At 43.8% G+C, this 21,406-nt stretch overlaps 1 protein-coding gene across 1 annotated transcript in view; it reads right to left on the reverse strand.

The window, feature by feature from the left end:
* Positions 1–13,244, reverse strand: part of LOC106611538 (BTB/POZ domain-containing protein KCTD8) — a 69,132-nt gene extending 55,888 nt beyond the window's left edge. The window contains exon 1 of the mRNA XM_014211830.2: positions 12,071–13,244. Within this exon, the coding sequence (XP_014067305.1) occupies positions 12,071–12,893 (823 nt within the window). The 5' untranslated portion in view covers positions 12,894–13,244. The remainder of the gene's footprint in view (positions 1–12,070) is intronic.
* Positions 13,245–21,406: the final 8,162 nt, after the last annotated feature.

Below are 21,406 nucleotides of genomic sequence, written 5' to 3' on the forward strand. Positions count from 1 at the left end.
ATTTCCATTTATTCTTTTATTTTTTTACATGTTAGCTAGCTAGCATGCCCAGTGCAGTGTGGAACTTCCATTTGTTGGCTCACTCAAGATAACATTCTACGGATCAATTAAATCAGGCTGGTTAACACACAAAATGAGTAGTTAGCTAGCTAGTAACGCAGTACTATAAAACTGTAATTTACAATCAACGATGTAGTTATGAACACAAGTAGTCCAAAAAGTAATGGAGCAAACGTTTTGTCCATTCACAACGAGGTTCACATTTTATTGCCTATGTAATTTGCGTGCTTTGATGGTGGTTAATAATTATTTTGCCAAAGTGTTTATATTAACACTATTTCAGAAATTTCAGCAGTTCAGATTTTTTTTATTTTTGGTTACAAGCAATCGATATCCTATGGTAAACTTGTTGAAAGCGAGTGGTAGTTTAGGTAATTTTTTGTCCTTTTTGAGCCCCATCCCATTTCTTGTTACGCCCTGCATCCATAGCCTTCACTCCCCTCAAAGATGTAAAAGCATTGTATAGGTGTAGATTAAATGTCTACCAATACAGTTACACCAATCCACTGCTTGTAAATCTTTGAGGGTTGTGTGAACGAGTGCACAGGCAAGAAGGGGTGTGAATGTAGCCTGAGGACTCAAACTAAATTCTTCCGTTACTCTGTAATTCGCTGCATACTTTAGTCTGAGACTGCCAGCATTGAAGTTGTTTGTGGTGAGGAGAGGCACGAGGGGCATGGTATAAAACAAAGTTTTGGATTGTCTCCAACCAATCAGAGTATCAAAGCCAATGACACATTTTCAAACTGCCACTTTACCTGCATGTGTTCTAGCTCAACCCATTGGTTTTTGGACCAATCAGACGCCACAAATTTGTTTGCATTCGGTGAAGGGTCAGGAGGTACTCAGATCCAGACTCAATGATTATGGTTACATGTACACAATTATGTGATTAGAGAGACGCAGACTGAGAGACGCAGACTCAGTCTCAACCTTTAAGTCTTTACTGAAGACTTATCTCTTCGATAGGTCCTATGATTAAGTATAGTCTGGCCCAGGAGTGTGAAGGTGAACGGAAAGGCTGGAGCAACGAACCGCCCTTGCTGTCTCTGCCTTGCCGGTTCCCCTCTTTCCACTGGGATTCTCTGCCTCTAACCCTTTTACAGGGGCTGAGTCACTGGCTTACTGGTGTTCTTCCATGCCGTCCATGGGAGGGGTGCGTCACTTGAGTGGGTTGAGTCACTGACGTGGTCTTCCTGTCTGGGTTGGCGCCCCCCCCTTGGGTTGTGCCATGGCGGAGATCGTTGTGGGCTATACTCGGCCTTGTCTTAGGACGGTAAGTTGGTGGTTGGAGACATCCCTCTAGTGGTGTGGGGGCTGTGCTTTGGCAAAGTGGGTGGGGTTATATCCTGCCTGTTTGGCCCTGTCCGGGGGTATCATCGGATGGGGCCACAGTGTCCTCTGATCCCTCCTGTCTCAGCCTCCAGTATTTATGCTGCAGTAGTTTATGTGTCGGGGGGCTAGGGTCAGTCTGTTACATCTGGAGTATTTCTCTTGTCTTATCCGGTGTCCTGTGTGAATTTAAATATGCTCTCTCTAATTCTCTCTTTCTCTCTTTCTGTCTTTCTCTCGGAGGACCTGAGCCCTAGGACCATGCCTCAGGACTACCTGGTATGATGACTCCTTGCTGTCCCCAGTCCACCTGGTCGTGCTGCTGCTCCAGTTTCAGCTGTTCTGCCTGCGGCTATGGAACCCTGACCTGTTCACCGGACGTGCTTGTTGCACCCTCGACAACTACTATGATTATTATTATTTGACCATGCTGGTCATTTATGAAAATTTTAACATCTTGACCATGTTCTGTTATAATATCCACCCTGCACAGCCAGAAGAGGACTGGCCACCCCTCATAGCCTGGTTCCTCTCTAGGTTTCTTCCTAGGTTTTTGGCCTTTCTAGGGAGTTTTTCCTAGGGAGTTTTTCCTAGCCACCGTGCTTTTTTCACATGCATTGCTTGCTGTTTGGGGTTTTAGGCTGGGTTTCTGTACAGCACTTTGCGATATCAGCTGATGTACGAAGGGCTATATAAATACATTTGATTTGATTTGATTATTGTGGATAGCCAGATTAATATAATAGTTGAATTAAAATGTTTACATGCAAGAAGAAAGATTTCCCTAACAATCCTGTTTACATGGACACATCTGAAATCAGGCTACCTGATGGCACTCTGATAAATGCAGAAAATCGGCAATCAAATAAACGTTCTACCACAGCGACCATGTTATTTTTGGGAAGCATATTTGATTCTGAAAGTTTGTATGTGAAAACTACTTCTAAAAGGGATACATTCAGTTGTTCCGAACTCACTTCACTTGCACTAAAGAGGGAGGCACGCTCAGCTGGTGCTAGCACATGTGTAGATCAACTACACAGCTGGAAGATTGCTCAGAAAACAGGTGTTTTAATCGGCGTATGCTTACTTCGATTGACCTTACATCGATTAATATTAAGGGGTTTAAATTAGTACGTTTACATGCACAGTAATAATTTGATATTTAACTGATTATGGTCATGTAAACACCTTACTTTGTGTCACGTCCTGACCATTGAAAGAAGTCATTTTTCTATAGTAGATTGGTCAGGGCGTAGCAGGGGGTGTTTGGTTGGTTGTCTGGGTTGCTATTTCTATGTTTTGGGTTCTAGAGTTTCTATTTCTATGTCGGGTTTTGTTTGGGGTTGATCTCCAATTGGAGGCAGCTGCTTCTTGTTGCCTCTGATTGGAGATCATATTTATGTAGGGGGTTTTCCATTTGTATGCGGTGGGTTGTATATTTTGAGTAGTGTTTGTTTCTCTCTGCATCACGGTTTGTTGTTTTGTAAATTCAGTTATTTATGTGTTGCAAAGTTTCACGGATTTAATAAAATGTGGAACTACAACCACGCTGCACTTTGGTCCAATCCTTCTGAAAGCCCTGACAGAACAACCCACCGTAAAAGGACCAAGCGGCGTGAGAAAAAGTACTTGGAGTCGTGGACTTGGGAGGAAATATTAGATGGAAAAGGACCCTGGAGCCAGGCTGGGGAGTATCGTCGCCCGAAGGAGGAATTAGAGGAAGCCAAGAGGGAGCGACGATACTACGAAGCGCTATATCCATCAATAATCAAGGTGGAGAGGCAGCCCCATAAACATTTTTTTGGGAGGGAACATAAGGGGAGTTTGTCGACATCAGGGGGGAGCCCTGATCTAACTTCTCGTGCCTATCGAAGACAGCCGTGGAGCAGACAGAAGCCAGTCAAGGAGTCAAGCGCGAGAATCCAAAGAGAAGTACTGGCAGAAAGAGCACGGCGGAGTGGGCGTGCTGAGGAGCGAGCAATGAGTTACAGCGTGGTGCGCACTATATCGCCCATACGCACTCACAGCCCAATGCGGTCGGTGCAAGCTCCTTGCCGGTGTAGGGCGAAGATGGTCATTGAACCCGGAAGGAGTAGGCCTGCTCAGCATGCCAGGTCTCCAGTTCGCCTACATAGGCCGGTACGTCCTGTTCCTGCACTCGTCTTGAGGTGCGTGTTGCCAGTCTGGCGCCACCTAAGCCAGTTCCACGCATCAGACCTCCAGTGCGCATACCCAGTCCGGAGTGTCCTGTTCCTGCTCCCTGCACAAGTCCTGAGGTGCGTGTTACCAGTCTGGCGCCACCTAAGCCAGTACCACGCATCAAGTCTCCAGTACGTATCCATAACCCAGTACTGCCAGTGCCTGCTTTGATCACTCGGTCCCCAGTGAGTCTCCCCAGTCCGGTGAGACCGGTTCCTGCTCCACGTTCAGTACGTATCCATAACCCAGTACGGCCGGTGCCTGCTTTGAGCACTCGGTCCCCAGTGAGTCTCCCCAGTCCGGTGAGACTGGTTCCTGCTCCACGTTCAGTACGCATCCATAACCCAGTACGGCCGGTGCCTGCTGTGAGCACTCGGCCCTTAGTGCATCTCCCCAGCCCGGGGCCTCCAGCAACGCTCCTCAGCCCGGAGCCTCCAGCGACACTCCTCAGCCCGGAGCCTCCAGCGACACTCCTCAGCCCGGAGCCTCCAGCGACGCTCCTCAGCCAGGAGCCGTCAGCGGAGGTCTACGGCCCAGAGCCTTCAGCGGAGGTCTCCGGCCCAGAGCCTTCAGCGGAGGTCTGCAGCGGTGGCCTGCAACAGAGATCCTCCAGCGGCGGCTTGGAGGTCGGAACCTCCAGCAGTGGTCTACAGCACAGTGATTCCGGTAAGGATCTACAGTCCGATTCCTCCAATAATGATCCACAGGCCTATGTTACAGAAGCGGAGAGATCTGCGGGCGGAATGGAGGTTACGCCCTGAGCCAGAGCCACCTCCGTTGCTGGAGGGTTCTGGGTGGAGCACATGAGCCGCCATAGACTTTTGTCGCCCTCCCTACCCTCCCCTTGTGTTTTTGTGGTTGTTGTGTTGTTGTTGTTTTTTTCTTGTGTGCAGTCGGGGTCTGCACCTTTGGGGGGAGGGGTGGTACTGTCAAGTCCTGACCATTGTAAGAAGTAATTTCTCTATAGTAGATGGGTCAGGGCGTGGCAGGGGGTGTTTGGTTGGTTGTCTGGGTTGCTATTTCTATGTTTTGGGTTCTAGGGTTTCTATTTCTATGTCAGGTTTTGTTTGGGGTTGATCTCCAATTGGAGGCAGTTGCTTCTTGTTGCCTCTGATTGGAGATCATATTTATGTAGGGGGTTTTCCATTTGTATGCAGTGGGTTGTATATTTTGAGTTGTGTTTGTTTCTCTCTGCGTCACGGTTTGTTGTTTTGTAAATTCAGTTATTTATGTGTTGCAAAGTTTCACGGATTTAATAAAATGTGGAACTACAACCACGTTGCATTTTGGTCCGATCCTTTCGACAGCCGTGACACTTTGCTTATCTTAAATCTGCATGAGGTCATAATCGAAGTAAGCATATGCCGATTAAAACACCTGGTTTTCTTGCAAAGCATGTAAATGTTTTCAAATAACTATTATATTAACCTGACTATCCACAATAATCGCATTATTGTGTGCATGTAACCGTGCTCAATGACTATTGCATTATCTGCCTACTGACATAATCAGTTTAATATTGAATTATTACTGTGCATTTAAACATACTTAAATGAGGGAGTTATTTTATGCTGGCCTGGGTTGAACCTGGCAAAGGCCCGTCATTTCATCGCCGAAAGTGGAGAGGGAGGAACGCCCTTCTCAAATAGAATAGTAATCTACGCCCGCTTGGTCATTTTGGCAACAAGGCAGCATAGTGCATCCTCCAGAAACATGCATGTCTTTTCCATAAAATAAATATTAGCATTTTCTAACTATTTCGTTTTCATTATATAATATATTATCAACGGTAGGCTTAGGCTATACCTTGGTTTTTGAGAACGTGCCTCACACATACCATTTACAGGAGCCTAGTATTATTTGTTTGAGAAGTGTGATGTGTAAAGGCCTACACTCATAGAAGCCAATTACAACAATGTTGAAAGTCAACACTCCAAACATATTGAGCATACACTGGATGTGTCACGACTTCTGCCGAAGTCGATGCCCCTCCTTGTTCGGGTGGTGCTCAGTGGTCGACGTCACCGGTCTTCTAGCCATCATTGATCCATTTTTCATTTTCCATTGGTTTTGTCTTGTCTTCCTATACACCTGGTTCCAATCCCATTCATTACATGTTGTGTATTTAACCCTCTGTTTCCCCTCATGTCCTTGTCAGAGATTGTTTGTGTTATGGGCTCGTGTTTTGTATTGGTGCGTGACGGGTTATTTTACCCATGTTTATTTATTTATGTACGTTGTTTTTATGGAGTTTGTTTTATATTTATTAAACTACTCCATTTACCCCAAGTTGGTTTCTCCTGCGCCTGACTTCCCTGCCACCTACACACACAAATATGACAGGATGGTTTTTTATGTTTACAAATACAAGGTTTACAGGCACAAAAATAGCACTTTTCTTGTGCATTTGAGCAACGTGTGTCACAGCAGGATAGGCTGCGCTTTCATTGTCAAAATCCATCCCATAACCAACCACATTACAGCTAAGACCAGCTTTCGGTTGGTCTAAGTATCCCCACCATCTCATATTGAAATTGACACATTGGTGCATGGTTTTAAGGACACACCTCAGATATTGCCACCGCTCCCATCTCAGTGCAAGCGAGCTCATATAAGACAGGTAAATTACCAATCCTGGTGCTAGGGTTTCAAAATAGAAGAAGAGCACCGGCTTTAACAGTTCAAAATTGCAAATGAGCGTGCGTTTTACAATTGATTTGGCGTAACGCCAGCCAGAACTAGAGCCCTAGTACTGTATGTTGTGTGTCTTGTATTGTTTTTACTATGCCTCTATGACAGACAAATTTCATCTCATCTCTCAGCAGCTAACAATGTTCCAACTGGCCATGGAGATGTCGGTAACTCATTCCATTACCTGTTCCTGAAGCTGAATTTCAATTATTATCATTATTTTGGGCCTCATTTGTCAAATCGACACACATTTTATTTGTCACATGCACCGAATACAACAGGTGTAGACCTTACCACGAAATGCTTACTTACAAGCCCTTAATTAACCAACAACGCAGTTCAAGAAATAGAGTTTAGAAAATGATGCCGAGCAGTTGCCATACCAAGTGGTGAAGCAACCGGTCAGGATGCTCTCCATGGTGCAGCTGTAAACTTTTTGAGGATCTGGGGACCCATGCCAAATCTTTTCAGTCTCCTGAGGGGGGAAATGTGTTGTCGTGCCCTCTTCACAACGGTCTTGGTGTGTTTGGACCATGATAGTTTGTTGGTGATGTGGACACCAAGGATCTTGAAACTCTCGACCGCTCCACTTCAGCCCTGTTGATGTTAATGGAGGCCTGTTGGGCCCTCCTTTTCCTATAGTCCCCAATCAGCTCCGTTGTCTTGCTCACAATGAGGGAGAGGTTGTTGTCCTGGCACCACACTGCCAGGTCTCTGACCTCCTCCCTATAGGCTGTTTCATCATTGTCATTGTCACTGTTGTGTCGTCAGCAAACTTAATGATGGTGTTGGAGTCGTGCTTGGCCACGCAGTCATGGGTGTACAGGAGGGGACTAAGCACGCACCCCTGAGGGGCCCCAGTGTTGAGGCAGATGTGCTGTTGCTTACCCATACCACTTGGGGCGGCCTGTCAGGAAGTCCAGGATCCAGTTGCAGAGAGCGGTTTAGTACCAGTGTCCTTAGCTTAGTGATGAGCTTTGTGGGCACTATGGTGTTGGATGCTGAGCTGTAGTCAATAAACAGCATTCTCACATAGGTGTTCCTTTTTGTCCAGGTGGGAAAGGGCAGTGTGGAGTGCGATTGAGATTGCGTCATCTGTGGATCTGTTGGGGCGGTATGCATATTGGAGTGGGTCTAGGGTTTCCGGAATGATAGTGTTGTGAGCCATGACCATCCTTTCAATGCACTTCATGGCTACCGACGTGAGTGCTACAGGGCAGTAATCATTTAGGCAGGTTACCTTCGCTTTCTTGGCACAGGGATTATGGTGGTCTGTTTGAAACATGTAGAGTAGGTATTACAGACTCGGTCAGGGAGAGGTTGAACATGTCAGTGTACAGTAAACAAGCTTTGCATACACATCCTGGTAATCTGTCTGGCCCTGCAGCTTTGCGCATGTTGACCTGTTTAAAGGTCTTGCTCACATCGGCCATGGAGAGCGTAATCACACAGTCGTCTGGAACAGCTGGTGCTCTTATGCATGCTTCAGTGTTGCTTGCCTCAAAGCGAGCATAAAAGGCATTTAGCTAGTCTAGTAGGTTCGCGTTACTGGGCAGCTCGCGGCTGGGTTTCCCTTTGTAGTCTGTAATAGTTTTCAAGCCCTGACACATCCGACGAGCGTCAGAGCAGAGGATTCAATCTTAGTCCTGTATTGATGCTTTGCCTGTTTGATGGTTCGTCTGAGGGCATAGCGGAATTTCTTATGAGTGTATGGGTTTAAGTCCCGCTCCTTGAAAGTGGCAGTTCTACCCTTTAGCTCAGTGTGGATGTTGCCTGTACTACATGGCTTCTGGTTGGGGTATGTACAGTACGTACGGTCACTGTGGGAATGACGTCATCGATGCACTTATTGAAGCCAGTTTTCTCATGGATTTCTTATAAGCGTCCGGATTAGTGTCCCGCTCCTTGAAATCGGCAGCTCTAGCCTTTAGCTCAATGCTGACGTTGCCTGTAATCCATGGCTTCTCATTAGGAAATGTACGTAAGGTCACTGTGGGGACGACGTCGTCCATGAAGCCGGTGACTGAGGTGGTATACTCCTCAATGCCATTGGATGAATCCCAGAACATATTCCAGTCTATTCTAGCAAAACAGTCCTGTTGCGTAGCATCCGCATCATCTGACCACTTCCGTATTGAGCAAGTCACTGGTACTCCCTGCTTTAGTTTTTGCTTGTAAGCAGGAATCAGGAGCATAGAATTATGGTCAGATTTGCCAAATGGAGGTTGAGGGGGAGTGTTGTGTGCATCCATGTGTGTGGAGTAAAGGTGGTCTAGAGTTTTTTTCCTCTGGTTGCACATGTGACATGCTGGTAGAAATTAGGTATATTGGATTTAGTTTGCCTGCATTAAAGTCGCCGGCCCCTAGGAGCGCCTCATCTGGATGAGCATTTTCTTGTTTGCTTATGGCCTTATACAGCTCGTTGAGTGCAGTGTTAGTGCCAGCATCGGTTTGTGGTGGTAAATAGACGGCTACGAATAATATAAATGAGAACTCGCTTGATAGATAGTGTGGTCTACAGCTTATTATGATGTATTCTCAGGCGAGCAATACCTCAAGACTTCTTTAATATTAGATATCGCGCGCCAGCAGTTATTGACAAATAGACACACACACCCGTCCCTTGTCTTATCATGCACGATGCACGAAGAAGCCAGCCAGCTCTATATTATCCGTGTCGTCGTTCAGCCACGTCTTGGTGAAACATAAGATATTACAGTCTTTAATGCCCTGTTGGTAGGATAGTCTTAATCATCCAGTTTGTTTTCCAATAATTGCACGTTGGCCAATAATACGGAGGGTAGTGGTGGTTTTCTTACAAGGCACTCCTCCCCCTTTTCTCTGTCTTTTCTTCACGCTGATGACAGGGATTTGGGCCTTGTCTTGACAAAGCAGTATATCCTTTGCACCAAACTCATTAAAGAAACAATCTTTGTCCAGTTCGAGGTGAGTAATCGCTGTTCTGATGTCCAGAAGCTCTTTTTGGTCATAAGAGACAGTAGCAGCAACATTATGTACAACATGAGTTACAAACAATGTGAAAAAACAAACAAAATAGCACAGTTGGTTAGGAGCCCGTAAAACGGTGTCATCAAGTTATTACAATAGACTTCTTATTGCTTTTCCTTTTTCATTTGGTAAAAACAATTGCATCTTCCACTAGCCTATTAGACCTGCCAAATAATGGGATGCCAGGCTAATGGTAGGCTAATCTTATTATAACATTTGGGCAATGTCCAATTGTCCATGGCTTGAACATGCAGTACACTTTCGAAATACGAATACAACGTGTGTAGACTAATATTTCCATGTTGAAGCCAATACAAAAAACTAGATAGGCTACAAGTTTGTTATAACTAGGCCTATTCTATGGTTACTGTATACTATTTAATATACTTTGATCGTCAATGTATAGGACAAACATTCATGCCTCCTGCCAATGAGCCCTTAGGCCTACGTGTGCATACATTGCCTTATGCTCATGGAACGAGAGATGTGATTTATGATATCATGCTTCTGACCTGATCCTGTTTAAAAATATAGTTGTTGTTTTAAAAAACTGATTGATTGTTTTTTGTTTAATTTGACTTAAAACGTATTAGAAAGATTCACCGTCAGTGGGTTTATGTTGAGAACATACATGGCTTGAATGCAATGCAATTTCATCTGCTATTTCTGGAGAAGTGCAAATATGACCTATAGGATGGTTCCATGATGTTAATAAAACATTACATTTATGAGCAGTATAACAGTGAGTGGACACTCCCCCTTTGTCTTTATATTGCATCTTTGTCCAGCTCCTGTGAAATGTTTGGATGTGCGTAAAACCCTCCGTAGTCTATTTTGCGTTGTCTGTATTATGTGCGGGGGAGGACGGGGAGCAATTAGGATATCTGTAACAGTATTCAAACAACCTATTTAAAACAAGTTGTTTAATTTTTTTCTGAATTTGATTATAATCATACACTGTCTTTTTTGGCCTTATTGATATTTAAAATCAAATCAAATTTTATTTGTCACATACACGTGTTTAGCAGATGTTATTGCGGGTGTAGCGAAATGCATGTGTTTCTAGCTCCAACAGTGCAGTAATATCTAACAAGTAATACCTAACAATACACACAATCTAAAGTAAAGGAATGGAATTAAGAATATATCTTTTTTTGGATGAGCAATGTCAGTGGCATAGACTAAGATACAGTAGGATAGAATACAGTATATACATATGAGAAGAGTAATGCAAAATATGTAAACATTATTAAAGTAACTAGTGTTCCATTATTAAAGTGGCCAGTGATTTCAAGTGTATGTATATAGGCAGCAGCCTCTAATGTGCTAGTGATTGCTGTTTTTCAGTCTCTCTTTCCCAGCTTTGATGCACCTGTACTGACCTCGCCTTCAGGATGATAGCGGGGTGAACAGGCAGTGGCTAAGGTGGTTGTTGTCCTTGATGATCTTTGAGGGTTTTAGGTGCCAAACCAAATTTCTTTAGCCTCCGGAGTTTGAAGAGGCACTGTTGCGCCTTCACCACACTGTCTGTGTGGGTGGACCATTTCAGTTTGTCAGTGATGTGTACGCCAAGGAACTTGAAGCTTTCCACCTTCTCCACTGCTGTACCGTTGATGTGGATAGGGGGTGCTCCCTCCGCTGTTTCCTTAAGTCCACGATCAGCTCCTTAGTTTTGTTGACGTTGGGTGAGAGGTTATTTTCCTGGCACCACACTCCCAGGGCCACTCCTCTCACCTCCTCCCTAGTGAATTTAATATTGCTTATTGACTATGTTTGGCATGTCCAAAATTGCAATTTACAGTGGGCCTAGCCCAGATGAGGCTGGTGGAAGGAGCTATAGGGGGACAGGCTCATTGTAATGGCTGGAATGGAATTAATGTTTAATCTAAATGTGGCTTACCTATGTTTGATTTGTTTCATACCGTTTCATTTATTCTATTCCAGCCTTTACAATTAGCCTGTCCTCCTATAGCTCCTCCCACCAGCCTCCTCTGGCATAGCCTCTATACCAGTGTGAATACTATAGCCTATGTTTATTAATGTATTTCCATATTGCGCAATGCAATTACAATAATGTGTCTGCAAATATATTCAACATATTTAGCAAATATGGGGCAGGAAATTCAACGAACTAGTCTTTAACAGACTAATATTCGTATTGGAGTTGATGACAATGCAATACATAAAAGACCGTAAATACACGACTTGAAGAAACCACATTTTTAGCCATGGTGCATGTTCTGATTGGCCAGTGAGGTGTCAAGCCTTGAAACACCAACAACTTGTTTATTAATCAAAACCCAGGCCTTTCACGCCACCGTCAGCTATTGCACCCATAATTCTGGTTGTGAAAATAGCAAAAATATTTCTGACACTCGCCCAAATGTATAGCCTACGGCCAGTGCTAAGACTTTGTTAAAATAGAGCCCTATATGTTACTGTCATACACACCTTTCTCTCTAATCTATTCTCACTTTTACCCATCTATTGTGATTTGGAAAACATGTAAAAAAAAACTGGTTAGAGGAACAGGGAGGATGTTCTAAAGGAAAGTGAAGAAGCTGGTAATGATTACTTTGAACCACGTAGAGGAAAATGTTTTCTTTACCTTTAAAAGCCTGTACAATCCAAGTCAAAATTGGTAGGCAAATAATCCATTCAATCATTTCACTTGTGAAGCGAAATTTGACACATTACTAAAACCTGACAAAACATGTTGGACCCACTTTTCCAAAATGTATGCTAGTGAATGCGTGAGAAGTCATATTGCACTTACTGAAGAAGATGTACTCCGTATAGCTGCTCCAGATTTTGTCGTCCCTGTACTGGTTGACAAAAGCGGCTGTTCCCGTGGAATTACAAGCCACCATTGTAAAGCCAGCCTCAGAAAGCCGGTCAAATGCCTGCTCCAAGTAGGTGAACTTGAGGTAAAACCTTGACGTGTACTTCTCCGGTGGCCGGTCTGGGTCCCTGCTCTCGTTCAGTGTTTCCCCAAACACCTCTTTGGCCAGGGCGATGCGTCCGCACACCATGATCCTGGCCACGCGTCGGAACTTGGCATCGGCTTGGTTGTCCCGCACCGTGGTGTAGGATCCCCTGTAGCCAATGGTGATGAACCCTGACCTCTTGTCCGAGGAAGTCAAGGTACGACATGTGGGGTACTCACTGCTTTGTGAGCTCTCCTCAATATCACTGTGGCAGCCTTCATCATTCATGGAGCCCTGCTTGGAACCCACCCGGGGCCCCAGGAGGCGCAGCAGTTCGCCCAGCTGGAAGTGCTCGGCTTCCCTCTGCAGGCGCTCACGTTCAGGGAAGTGGTCGGGCAGCACCAGCTGCCGGTCTCGCAGGAAGTCCAGCACGTAGCGGAACAGGAAGCCATCGCGGTCGATAAAGAAGCGCCCGCGGCTGTCCCTTGGTAGCTCCCGTGGCGGGCACCGGGTGAACATGGCGTGCAGGGTGGTGTCGGGCACACTGACCAGGGTGGAGCGCTTCGTGACGTACACCTGGCCGCCCACGTTGAGCTCCACTACCTCCGGGTAGGGCAACGGGGCCGGGCCAGACACCTCGCTGATGGGCAGAATGGTCTCCTTCATGGCCATGGTCCTGTACCAGGGTACAGAGAGAAATCAAACACCTTCCAAACCCAATAAGGTCCACTTAGATCCTCTCAAACAAGTGGAGCAAAATATCTCAGTAAGGAGCGAGAGACAAAAAAGGTCTCAATAGAATCAATAGAGGTCACCAAGGAGTTCTCAGCATAGCAGGTGCTGAAGTTTGAAAGAGGCAGAGGACTACATCCCTGCTGTTAGAGGAAGCGGAGGAGGAAGAGAGAGAGGGAGAGTGAGAAAGAGAGAAAATATGGAGAGACAGAGAAGTATCCCGTCACCTCACTAATGGAGAGCGCAAATGCGAAGAGAGAGCGATAGAGCAGGAGAAAAAAAAACACTCTGAGCGACTCCCGGATGACATCATCCTCTGAATAAAAGGGGAGGTGCTGCAGTTACAGTCTTTTAAAGAGGAAGTAGTGCTACAATATTACCCAACTTCATCTCCTTTTAAAGTCTGAAGATGTCCTGGTAATAAAAATGATATAAACAACATTATAAACAGATTCATATTTTCAGACGTTAACAAATCCCAGCATTTTTGAATGTTGCTTCCGGAATATTGACAATAAAAATGTGACATATGTCACAATCTGTTTATATATTTCACATGTCTTTTTAACAAATGCTATAATATATTACACAGCCATATTTCCTACGCAATATGTATTTTTGGTTGATTGGAAATGCAACAATACTGTAGCAGTGGCAAATATCCAACACATTTCTATATTTCAACATTTGGGTTCAAATAAGAAGCCCACAGTGCCATCTGTTGGAATGCTGCAAAACATTTAAAAGATGCCCATGATCTTAACATGTTCTATATCCAATTCACTCAAACATGGTTGAGGTCTTGTTTTTGCCTAACAAATAACATGTTGAAATGTTTAGCAAAATGGGTAAATTATAATTGATATTGTTGAGGAGACGATCTCAATATGAACTATTAGACAACAGCGACACCCAAAATAAATGATGCGATGTAGGCCTGTGTAAAACACCTAAATCACTAGGAAATGTACCTCTCTGTAAAGATATTCTATAGTTATGTACATGTCTGTTCAACGATGATCCAATTATTCCCCAAGCATATACTCATCCAACTCATTAGCTCAACCGAAAATACTCCAATACCTTTTCTATATGATTATATCTGACACCAATGTAACAAAACGATACCACAGTTCAGCACAGAGGCTCACAGGTCATTGAACACAATGAAACGTTACAAGGCCATTAATCAAAGTCAGACTTTCCCCAATCTAATTGAACAGAGAGCATCATCGAATATGCTTACTGCTTCAAAATGTCTTAATTAATCTCCTCTTATGACCCACGATGCTTTGCACCCACAGCTCTGGGTCACAGCCAACATGCTGCCTCAGCAGAAACTATGGTTGCTTTCCAATGCTCAGACGTTGCATGCATCAACCAATGATTGCGTGCCACGTCATGGACTGTGTCATCGACTGATCGATTGCAATAGCATATGATGTGGTTAGCTGATACTTATCCAGGCGTTGAAAGATCTGGCATGAGTAAGCAACGCCTGGGCAGAGGAACGTTCCCTATGACAAGTTCTGTGAACTTTAACCTCTCACTACTAACCATTTGTTTTTATAAGAAACTCTACATACATTTCAAATATGTTGACAAAAATCATATTTTAGTGTTTCTCTAAACCATACACAAAGGCAAGAATATCAGAGGGCTGATATTATATAAGAGAAACATAGCTGGCCTCATGAGATCTCAATACTTTCCAGAAACAATGGGTTTAAACTGTTTGTTTTGAAGGGGGCACAGGGACTTGAACATGGGCTTTCAAGATCCAGAGCCAAATGCTCTACCACTGAGCTATCCCCCCTCTTAGTAACATATTGAAAGGAGAGACATATGGTCTAATAAAGAACATTTTAGATTTTACACTCCCTATCTCAAACTATAGTTAAGAACTATTGATTTAAAGGGGGCACCAGGATTCAAACTTCGGACATCTTGAGCTACCGTCAAATGCTCTACCACTGAGCTATATCCCCTCTCTTTGGCTGTTTAACATGGGGTCAACATAGGTCTGCAGTTATGCAAGTCAATGAACTAAGTAGACCAGACCCAGCTGCTATTGCATTGGTGTCTATGGGAGACACCACATGCTACAGTATTTATGTCTCTTAAAGCTGCAATATGTAACTTTTTGGGCAACCCAACCCAAAAACTGTGTTGTTATAGATATGTTATAGATATGTCATTCTCATTGAAAGCAAGTCTAAGAAGCGGTAATGTCACGTCCTGGCCAGTATAAGGGTTAATTGGTATTGTAGTTTGGTCAGGACGTGGCAGAGGGTATTTGTTTTATGTGGTTCAGGGTGGTGTTTTGGGAAAAGGGTGTTTTGATTTATTATTTCCGGGTTTTGAGTTATGGTCTATGTTTATGTATTTCTATGTGTAGTCTAGTGAGTGTGTTTCTATGTTGAGTTAAATGGGGTGGACTTCCAATTGAAGGCAGCTGTTTGGTGTTGCTTTTGATTGGAAGTTCTATATTAGTTGGGTGTGTTTGTCTTGTATTTGTGGGAGATTGTTTTTGCACTGCGTATGTATAGCATGCAAAACTGTCATTTGTCGTGCTTATTGTTTTCTCATGTTCAACGTTCGTTAATAAATTAAGAAAATGAACACCAACTCTGCTGCATATTGGTCCACCTTTTCAGACAACGATTTCGCTATATCATCGGGTGATGAAGAAGTTCGTGACAGGTAAATATGTTCTATGTAAGCTATTTTTATGCTTCCAGTTCATACGTTTGGTTTTTGTATATTTTACTTTCAGTTTTGTACACCATCTTTAAACACCTGAAAATATATTTCACAGCGGTTTAGATGGTACAATGACTCTCTACAATATACTTTTTGTTTGTTTTCTCTCAAACTAAAATTAGGCGAACTATTAGAATTTTAGCAACCAGAAAATGGCAGAGCGATTTCTGCATGGTGTATCTTTAATTTGTTGTGGTTTTAAAGATTTGTATTAGGGATGTTAATGCTAACTGTTAATTGGTTAGCAGCCGAAAATACATTTGATCAGTCATGCTTATTGGTCTATAAGTTAATTTGCATAATTTTGTGGAATTAAATTGATGCATGTGTATCTTTATCACATGTGCCCACATGCTACAGGGCCTAGTAGGCAATGTGCGGAATAATATCACCTGTCGGACAGCAAGAGCTGCAGCTACGGGAATACAAAAAATGACCCACGCTACAGAAGGCTATATCGGTCCACTAATACAGAACTAGTAAAGGCCCAGTGCGCTACTTTTTTGAATTGTTTATTATTATTAGTGTTTTTATAAATCATAAAATTTTACTCATTTTTCAGGTGGTGTTTCAGCACCCCTACTTCCCACGGCTATGGTCAGTAGCTATCGTTGTAAATGCTGTGGTCACTGGATAAACTTGCTATGAGTTGAACATATTTTGTTGTTGTTGCCCATGGTGGAATCATATCTAACCAGCTGGCTCCTGAAGCCTATGTGACATGTTTATGGGCCCATGAGCTGCCGAGTCTAGTCGCAGTCTAGCTAACATTAGCCAGCTAGCTAACATTGCTAGCTGAGCTTTTTTATAAGAAAACGTCTGAGGTAACTCAAACCCTGTAGTTAGATAACAATCTCTCCTCGGCAACAATGTTATTGTCGTCCAGGAATATTATATATGTCTATTAATTTTAAGATGGCTGTCATTGAATTTGGTGGTGACTACTGAAATTGTCCACCATGGTTTTGTGTTTTGGTGAGGGCTTGGAGGTCACGCCCCCAATAACGCTCGACCAATCACCCAACTAATAAATATGAGTTTGTCTCCAGCTATCCTACGAAAGGAAATTTTGTGTGTGGCCATGTGCCATTCACATTGATGTTGCTTGCACTGCGTTAAAGGCAGCAGCGCAGCACAACTTTGTTTAGATCAGTTTTTAGAAAGCAGTAGCAAAAGTCACAAAAGAAACCTGAATGGTTTTCTGCAAATATGTAACAGGAGTCTTACTTTTGGGAACTTTACAGTCCTATTGATTAAACGACCTCAATGAAAAATGCATCAACGCCCACAAAAAATGCCATTAATTACACTGAACAAAAATATAAATGCACCATGTAAAGTGTTGGTCCCATTTTTCATGAGCTGAAATATAACATCCCAGACATTTTCCATATGCAATTTTTTTTTTCTCTCAGATGTGCACAAATTTGTTTACATCCCTCTTAGTGAACATTTCTCATTTGCCAAGATAATCCATCCATGTGGCATATCAAGAAGCTGATTAAACAGCATGGTCATTACACAGGTGCATCTTGTGCTGAGTACAATAAAAGGCCACTTTAAAATGTGCAGTTTTGTCACACAACACAATGCCACAGATGTCTCAAGTTGAGGGAGTGTGCAATTGGCAAACTGACTGCAGGAATGTCCACCATAGCTGTTGCCAGAGAATTAAATATTAATTTCTCTACCATAAGCTGCATCCAACAATTTCTGAGAATTTGGCCTCCCAACCGGCCTCACAACCGCAGACCACGTGTATGGCGTCATGTGGGCGAGCGGTTTTCTTCTGTCAACATTGTGAACAGAGTGCCCAATGGTGGCGGTGAGGTTATGGTATAGGCAGGCATAAGCTACGGACAACGAACACAATTGCATTTTATCGATGGCAACTTAAATGCCCAGAGATATTCTGACGAGCTCCTGAGGCCCATTGTCGTGCCATTCATCCGCCGCCATCACCTCATGTTTCAGCATAATGCACGGCCCCATGTCGACAGGATCTGTACACAAATACTGGAAGCTGAAAATGTTCCATTCAACAGCCTGATCAACTCTATGCGAAGGAGATGCTATCTCACTGCATGAGGCAAATGGTGGTCACACCAGATGCTGACAGGTTTTGTGATCCACTCCCCCAATTTTTTTGAAAGGTATCTGTGACCAACAGGTGCATATCTGTAATACTAGTCATGTGACATCCATAGATTAGGGCCTAATTAATGTATTTCAATTGACTTATTTCCTTAGATTTCACTGAGTTACAGTTCATATTTGAAATTGTTGCATTTATATTTTTGTTCATTATATAATCAACATAATAATAACCATTTGCTATTGCTGCAGGATTCTTTTCCTGCTGTAGCAAACTGGCTCAAATTGAGATCCTACATCTGTAGCTACCCATATCTTCTGGCTGGGGTAATTTTAAGAGCCCCGACGCTTGTTCTGAACGTTAAAACACATTTGCTTGCGGTACGGTTCTGGAAATAAGGTACGTATCTTTCATGTCAACGAAAAATAAAATCTAAAGTTTAAATTACTATACACCTTGTTAGGGTTAGTGTTCCCACACGGCCATATCTCCATTTTACAGAGCTTGTTTACGGAAGTCATAGGTGGCCACCTGTGGTAATTGCATAACTGGCGTGCGTCGAACACCTGTGTGTAAGCGTAACTGGGGAGGAGGTGTAGTTCATCAACTGGAGGCACACACAGCTTATTGATCTGTGCAAAACTGCTATAGTTGTCACACCCTGATCTGTTTCACCTGTCCCTGTGATTGTCTCCACCCCCTCCAGGTGTCGCTTATTTTCCCCAGTGTATTTATCCCTGTGTTTCCTGTCTCTCTGTGCCAGTTCGTCTTGTATGTTTTTCCAAGTCACCCAGTGGTTTTCCTGTTCTCCTGCTTTTCTGTTTTTTCTCATCCTCCAGGTTTTGACCCTTGCCTGTTTCTGGACTATGTACCCGCCTGCCTGAACCTTTCTGCCTGCCTTGACCACGAGCCTGTCTGCCACCCTGTACGCCCTCGACCTTTTGCTTGTCCATGACCATTCTCTTGCATACTCCTTTTGGATTAATAAACATTGTAAGACTCCAACCATCTGCCTTCTGTGTCTGTATCTGGGTCTCGTCTTGTGTCATGATAATAGTACATGTCAGTGAAGACACTTGTTATCCTGGCACCACACTGCCAGGTTTCTGACCTCCTCTCTATAGGCTGTCTCATTGTTGTTGGTGATCAGGCCTACCACTGTTGTGACATTGGCAAACTTCATGATGGTGTTGGAATCGTGCTTGGCCTGCAGTCTTTGAACAGGAAGTACAGGAGGGGGCTGAGCACACACCCATGAGGTGCCCCCGTGTTGAGGATCAGCATAGCAATGTGTCGTTACCTACCCTTACCACCTGGGGGTGGCCCGTCCAGGATCCAGTTCCAGAGGGAGGTGTTTAGTCCCAGGGTCCTTAGCTTATTGATGAGCTTTGAGGGCACTAGGGTGTTGAACGCTGAGCTGTAGTCAATGTATAGCATTCTCACATAGGTGTTCTTTTTGTCCAGGTGGGAAAGGGCAGTGTGGAGTGCAATATAGACTGCATCATCTGTGGATCTGTTGGGGCGGTATGCAAATTGGAGTGGGTCTAGGGTTTCTGGGATAATGGTGTTGTGAGCCATGATCAGCCTTTCAAAGCACTTCATGGCTACAAATGTAAGCGCTACGGGTCGGTAGTCAAGGTAGGCAGGTTACCTTGGTGTTCTTGGGCACAGGGACTATAGTGGTCTGCTTGAAACATGTTGGTATTACAGATTCGGTCAGGGACAGGTTGAAAATGACGGTGAAGACACTTGCCAGTTAGTCAATGCATGCTGAGAGTACACTTCCTGGTAATCCGTCTGGCCCTGCGGCCTTGGGAATGTTGACCTGCGGAGAGTGTGATCACACAGTCGTTCAAAACAGCTGAAGCTCTAATGCATGCTTCAGTGTTGCTTGCCTCAACGCGAGCATAGAAGGCATTTAGCTCGTCTGGTAGACTCGTCACTGGGCTGCTCGTGGCTTTGCTTAGTAGTCCATAATAGTTTACAAGCCCTGCCACATCCAATGAGCGTCGGAGTCGGTGTAGTACAATTCAATCTTAGTCCTGTATTGATGCTTTGCCTGTTTGATGGTTCATCGGAAGGCATAGCGGGATTTCTTATAAGCTTCCAGGTTCGAGTCCTCCTTGAAAGCAGCATCTCTAGCCTTTAGCTCAATGTGGATGTTACCTGTAATCCATGGCTTCTGGTTGGGGTATGTACGTACCGACATTGTGGGGAGGACGTCATTGATGCACTTATTGATGAAGCCAGTGATCACTGTGGTGTACTCTCAATGCCATTGGAAGAATCCCAGAACATATTCCAGTCTGGGCTAGAAAAACAGTCCTGTAGCTTAGCATCTGACCACTTCCGTATTGAGCGAGTTGCTTGTACTTCCTGCTGTAAGCAGGAATTAGGAGGATAGAGTTATGGTCAGATTTGCCAATTGCAGGGCAAGGGAGAGCTTTGTACATGCCTCTGTGTGAAGTAAAGGTGGTCTAGACTTATTTTTTCTTCTGGTTGCACATGTAACACGCTGGTAGAAATGAGGTAAGACGGATTTAAGTTTCCGTTCATTAAAGTCCCTGGCTACTAGGAGCGTTTCCTCTGGATGAGCATTTTCTTGTTTGCTTATGGCCTTATATAGCTCATTGAGTGGTATTAGTGCCAGAATCATTTTGTGGTGGTAAATAGACAGCTTCGAAAACTATAGACAACCTGTCTTGGTAAATGGTGTGGTCTACAGCTTATCAGGAGATATTCTACCTCAGGTGAGCAAAACCTAGAGACTTGCTTAATATTAGATTTTGGGCACCAGCTGTTATTTACAAATAGACACAGACCTCCAGACCCCTTGTTTTACCGGAGGCAGCTGTTCTATCTTGCTGAAGCACCGAAAACACAGCCAGCTGTATGTTATCCATGTCGTCGTTCAGCCACGACTCGATGAAACAAGATAGTAAAATGTTTAATGTCCCGTTGGTTGGATAGTCTTGATCGGAGCTCATCCATTTTATTATCCAATGATTGCATGTTGACTAATAAGACTGATGGCAGAGGCGGAATACGCACTCGCCGTCGGATCCTTACAAGGCAACCTGGCCTACGTCCCAGATATCTCCGTCTCTTCTTCATGCGAATGACAGGGATTTGGGCCTTGTCCAGTGTAAATAAGTAAATTCTTTGCGTCCGATTTGTTAAAGAATCTTCGTCCAGTAGGAGGTGAGTAATAGTTGTCCTGATATCCAGAAGCTCTTTTCGGTCATAAGAAACGGTGGCAGAAATATTATGTACAAAATAAGTTACAAATAATGCGAAGAATAACACACAATAGCACAATTGGTTAGGAGCCCTAAAAAAGGCAGCCATCTCCTCCGGCACCATTAACATTATTCACCTAACCTTTGTCATTAGTTCCTCTATCGGCCAACATAAATTCTTCCCTTGATTCTAATTATTGCTATGGCGCAATAAGCAACCTGGTCTCACATAAAATCATGAAATACTATACGTCCTCCGAGATGTATGATAAATTAGTTAATCCAATTCCTTGTACTATTGTACGACCGGGTAAGACGTATGATTCTATACGTCCTCCCATTCGTATGATATTGTT

The sequence above is a fragment of the Salmo salar genome, chromosome ssa09 (assembly GCF_905237065.1).
Source record: "Salmo salar chromosome ssa09, Ssal_v3.1, whole genome shotgun sequence".
Lineage (NCBI taxonomy): Eukaryota > Metazoa > Chordata > Actinopteri > Salmoniformes > Salmonidae > Salmo > Salmo salar.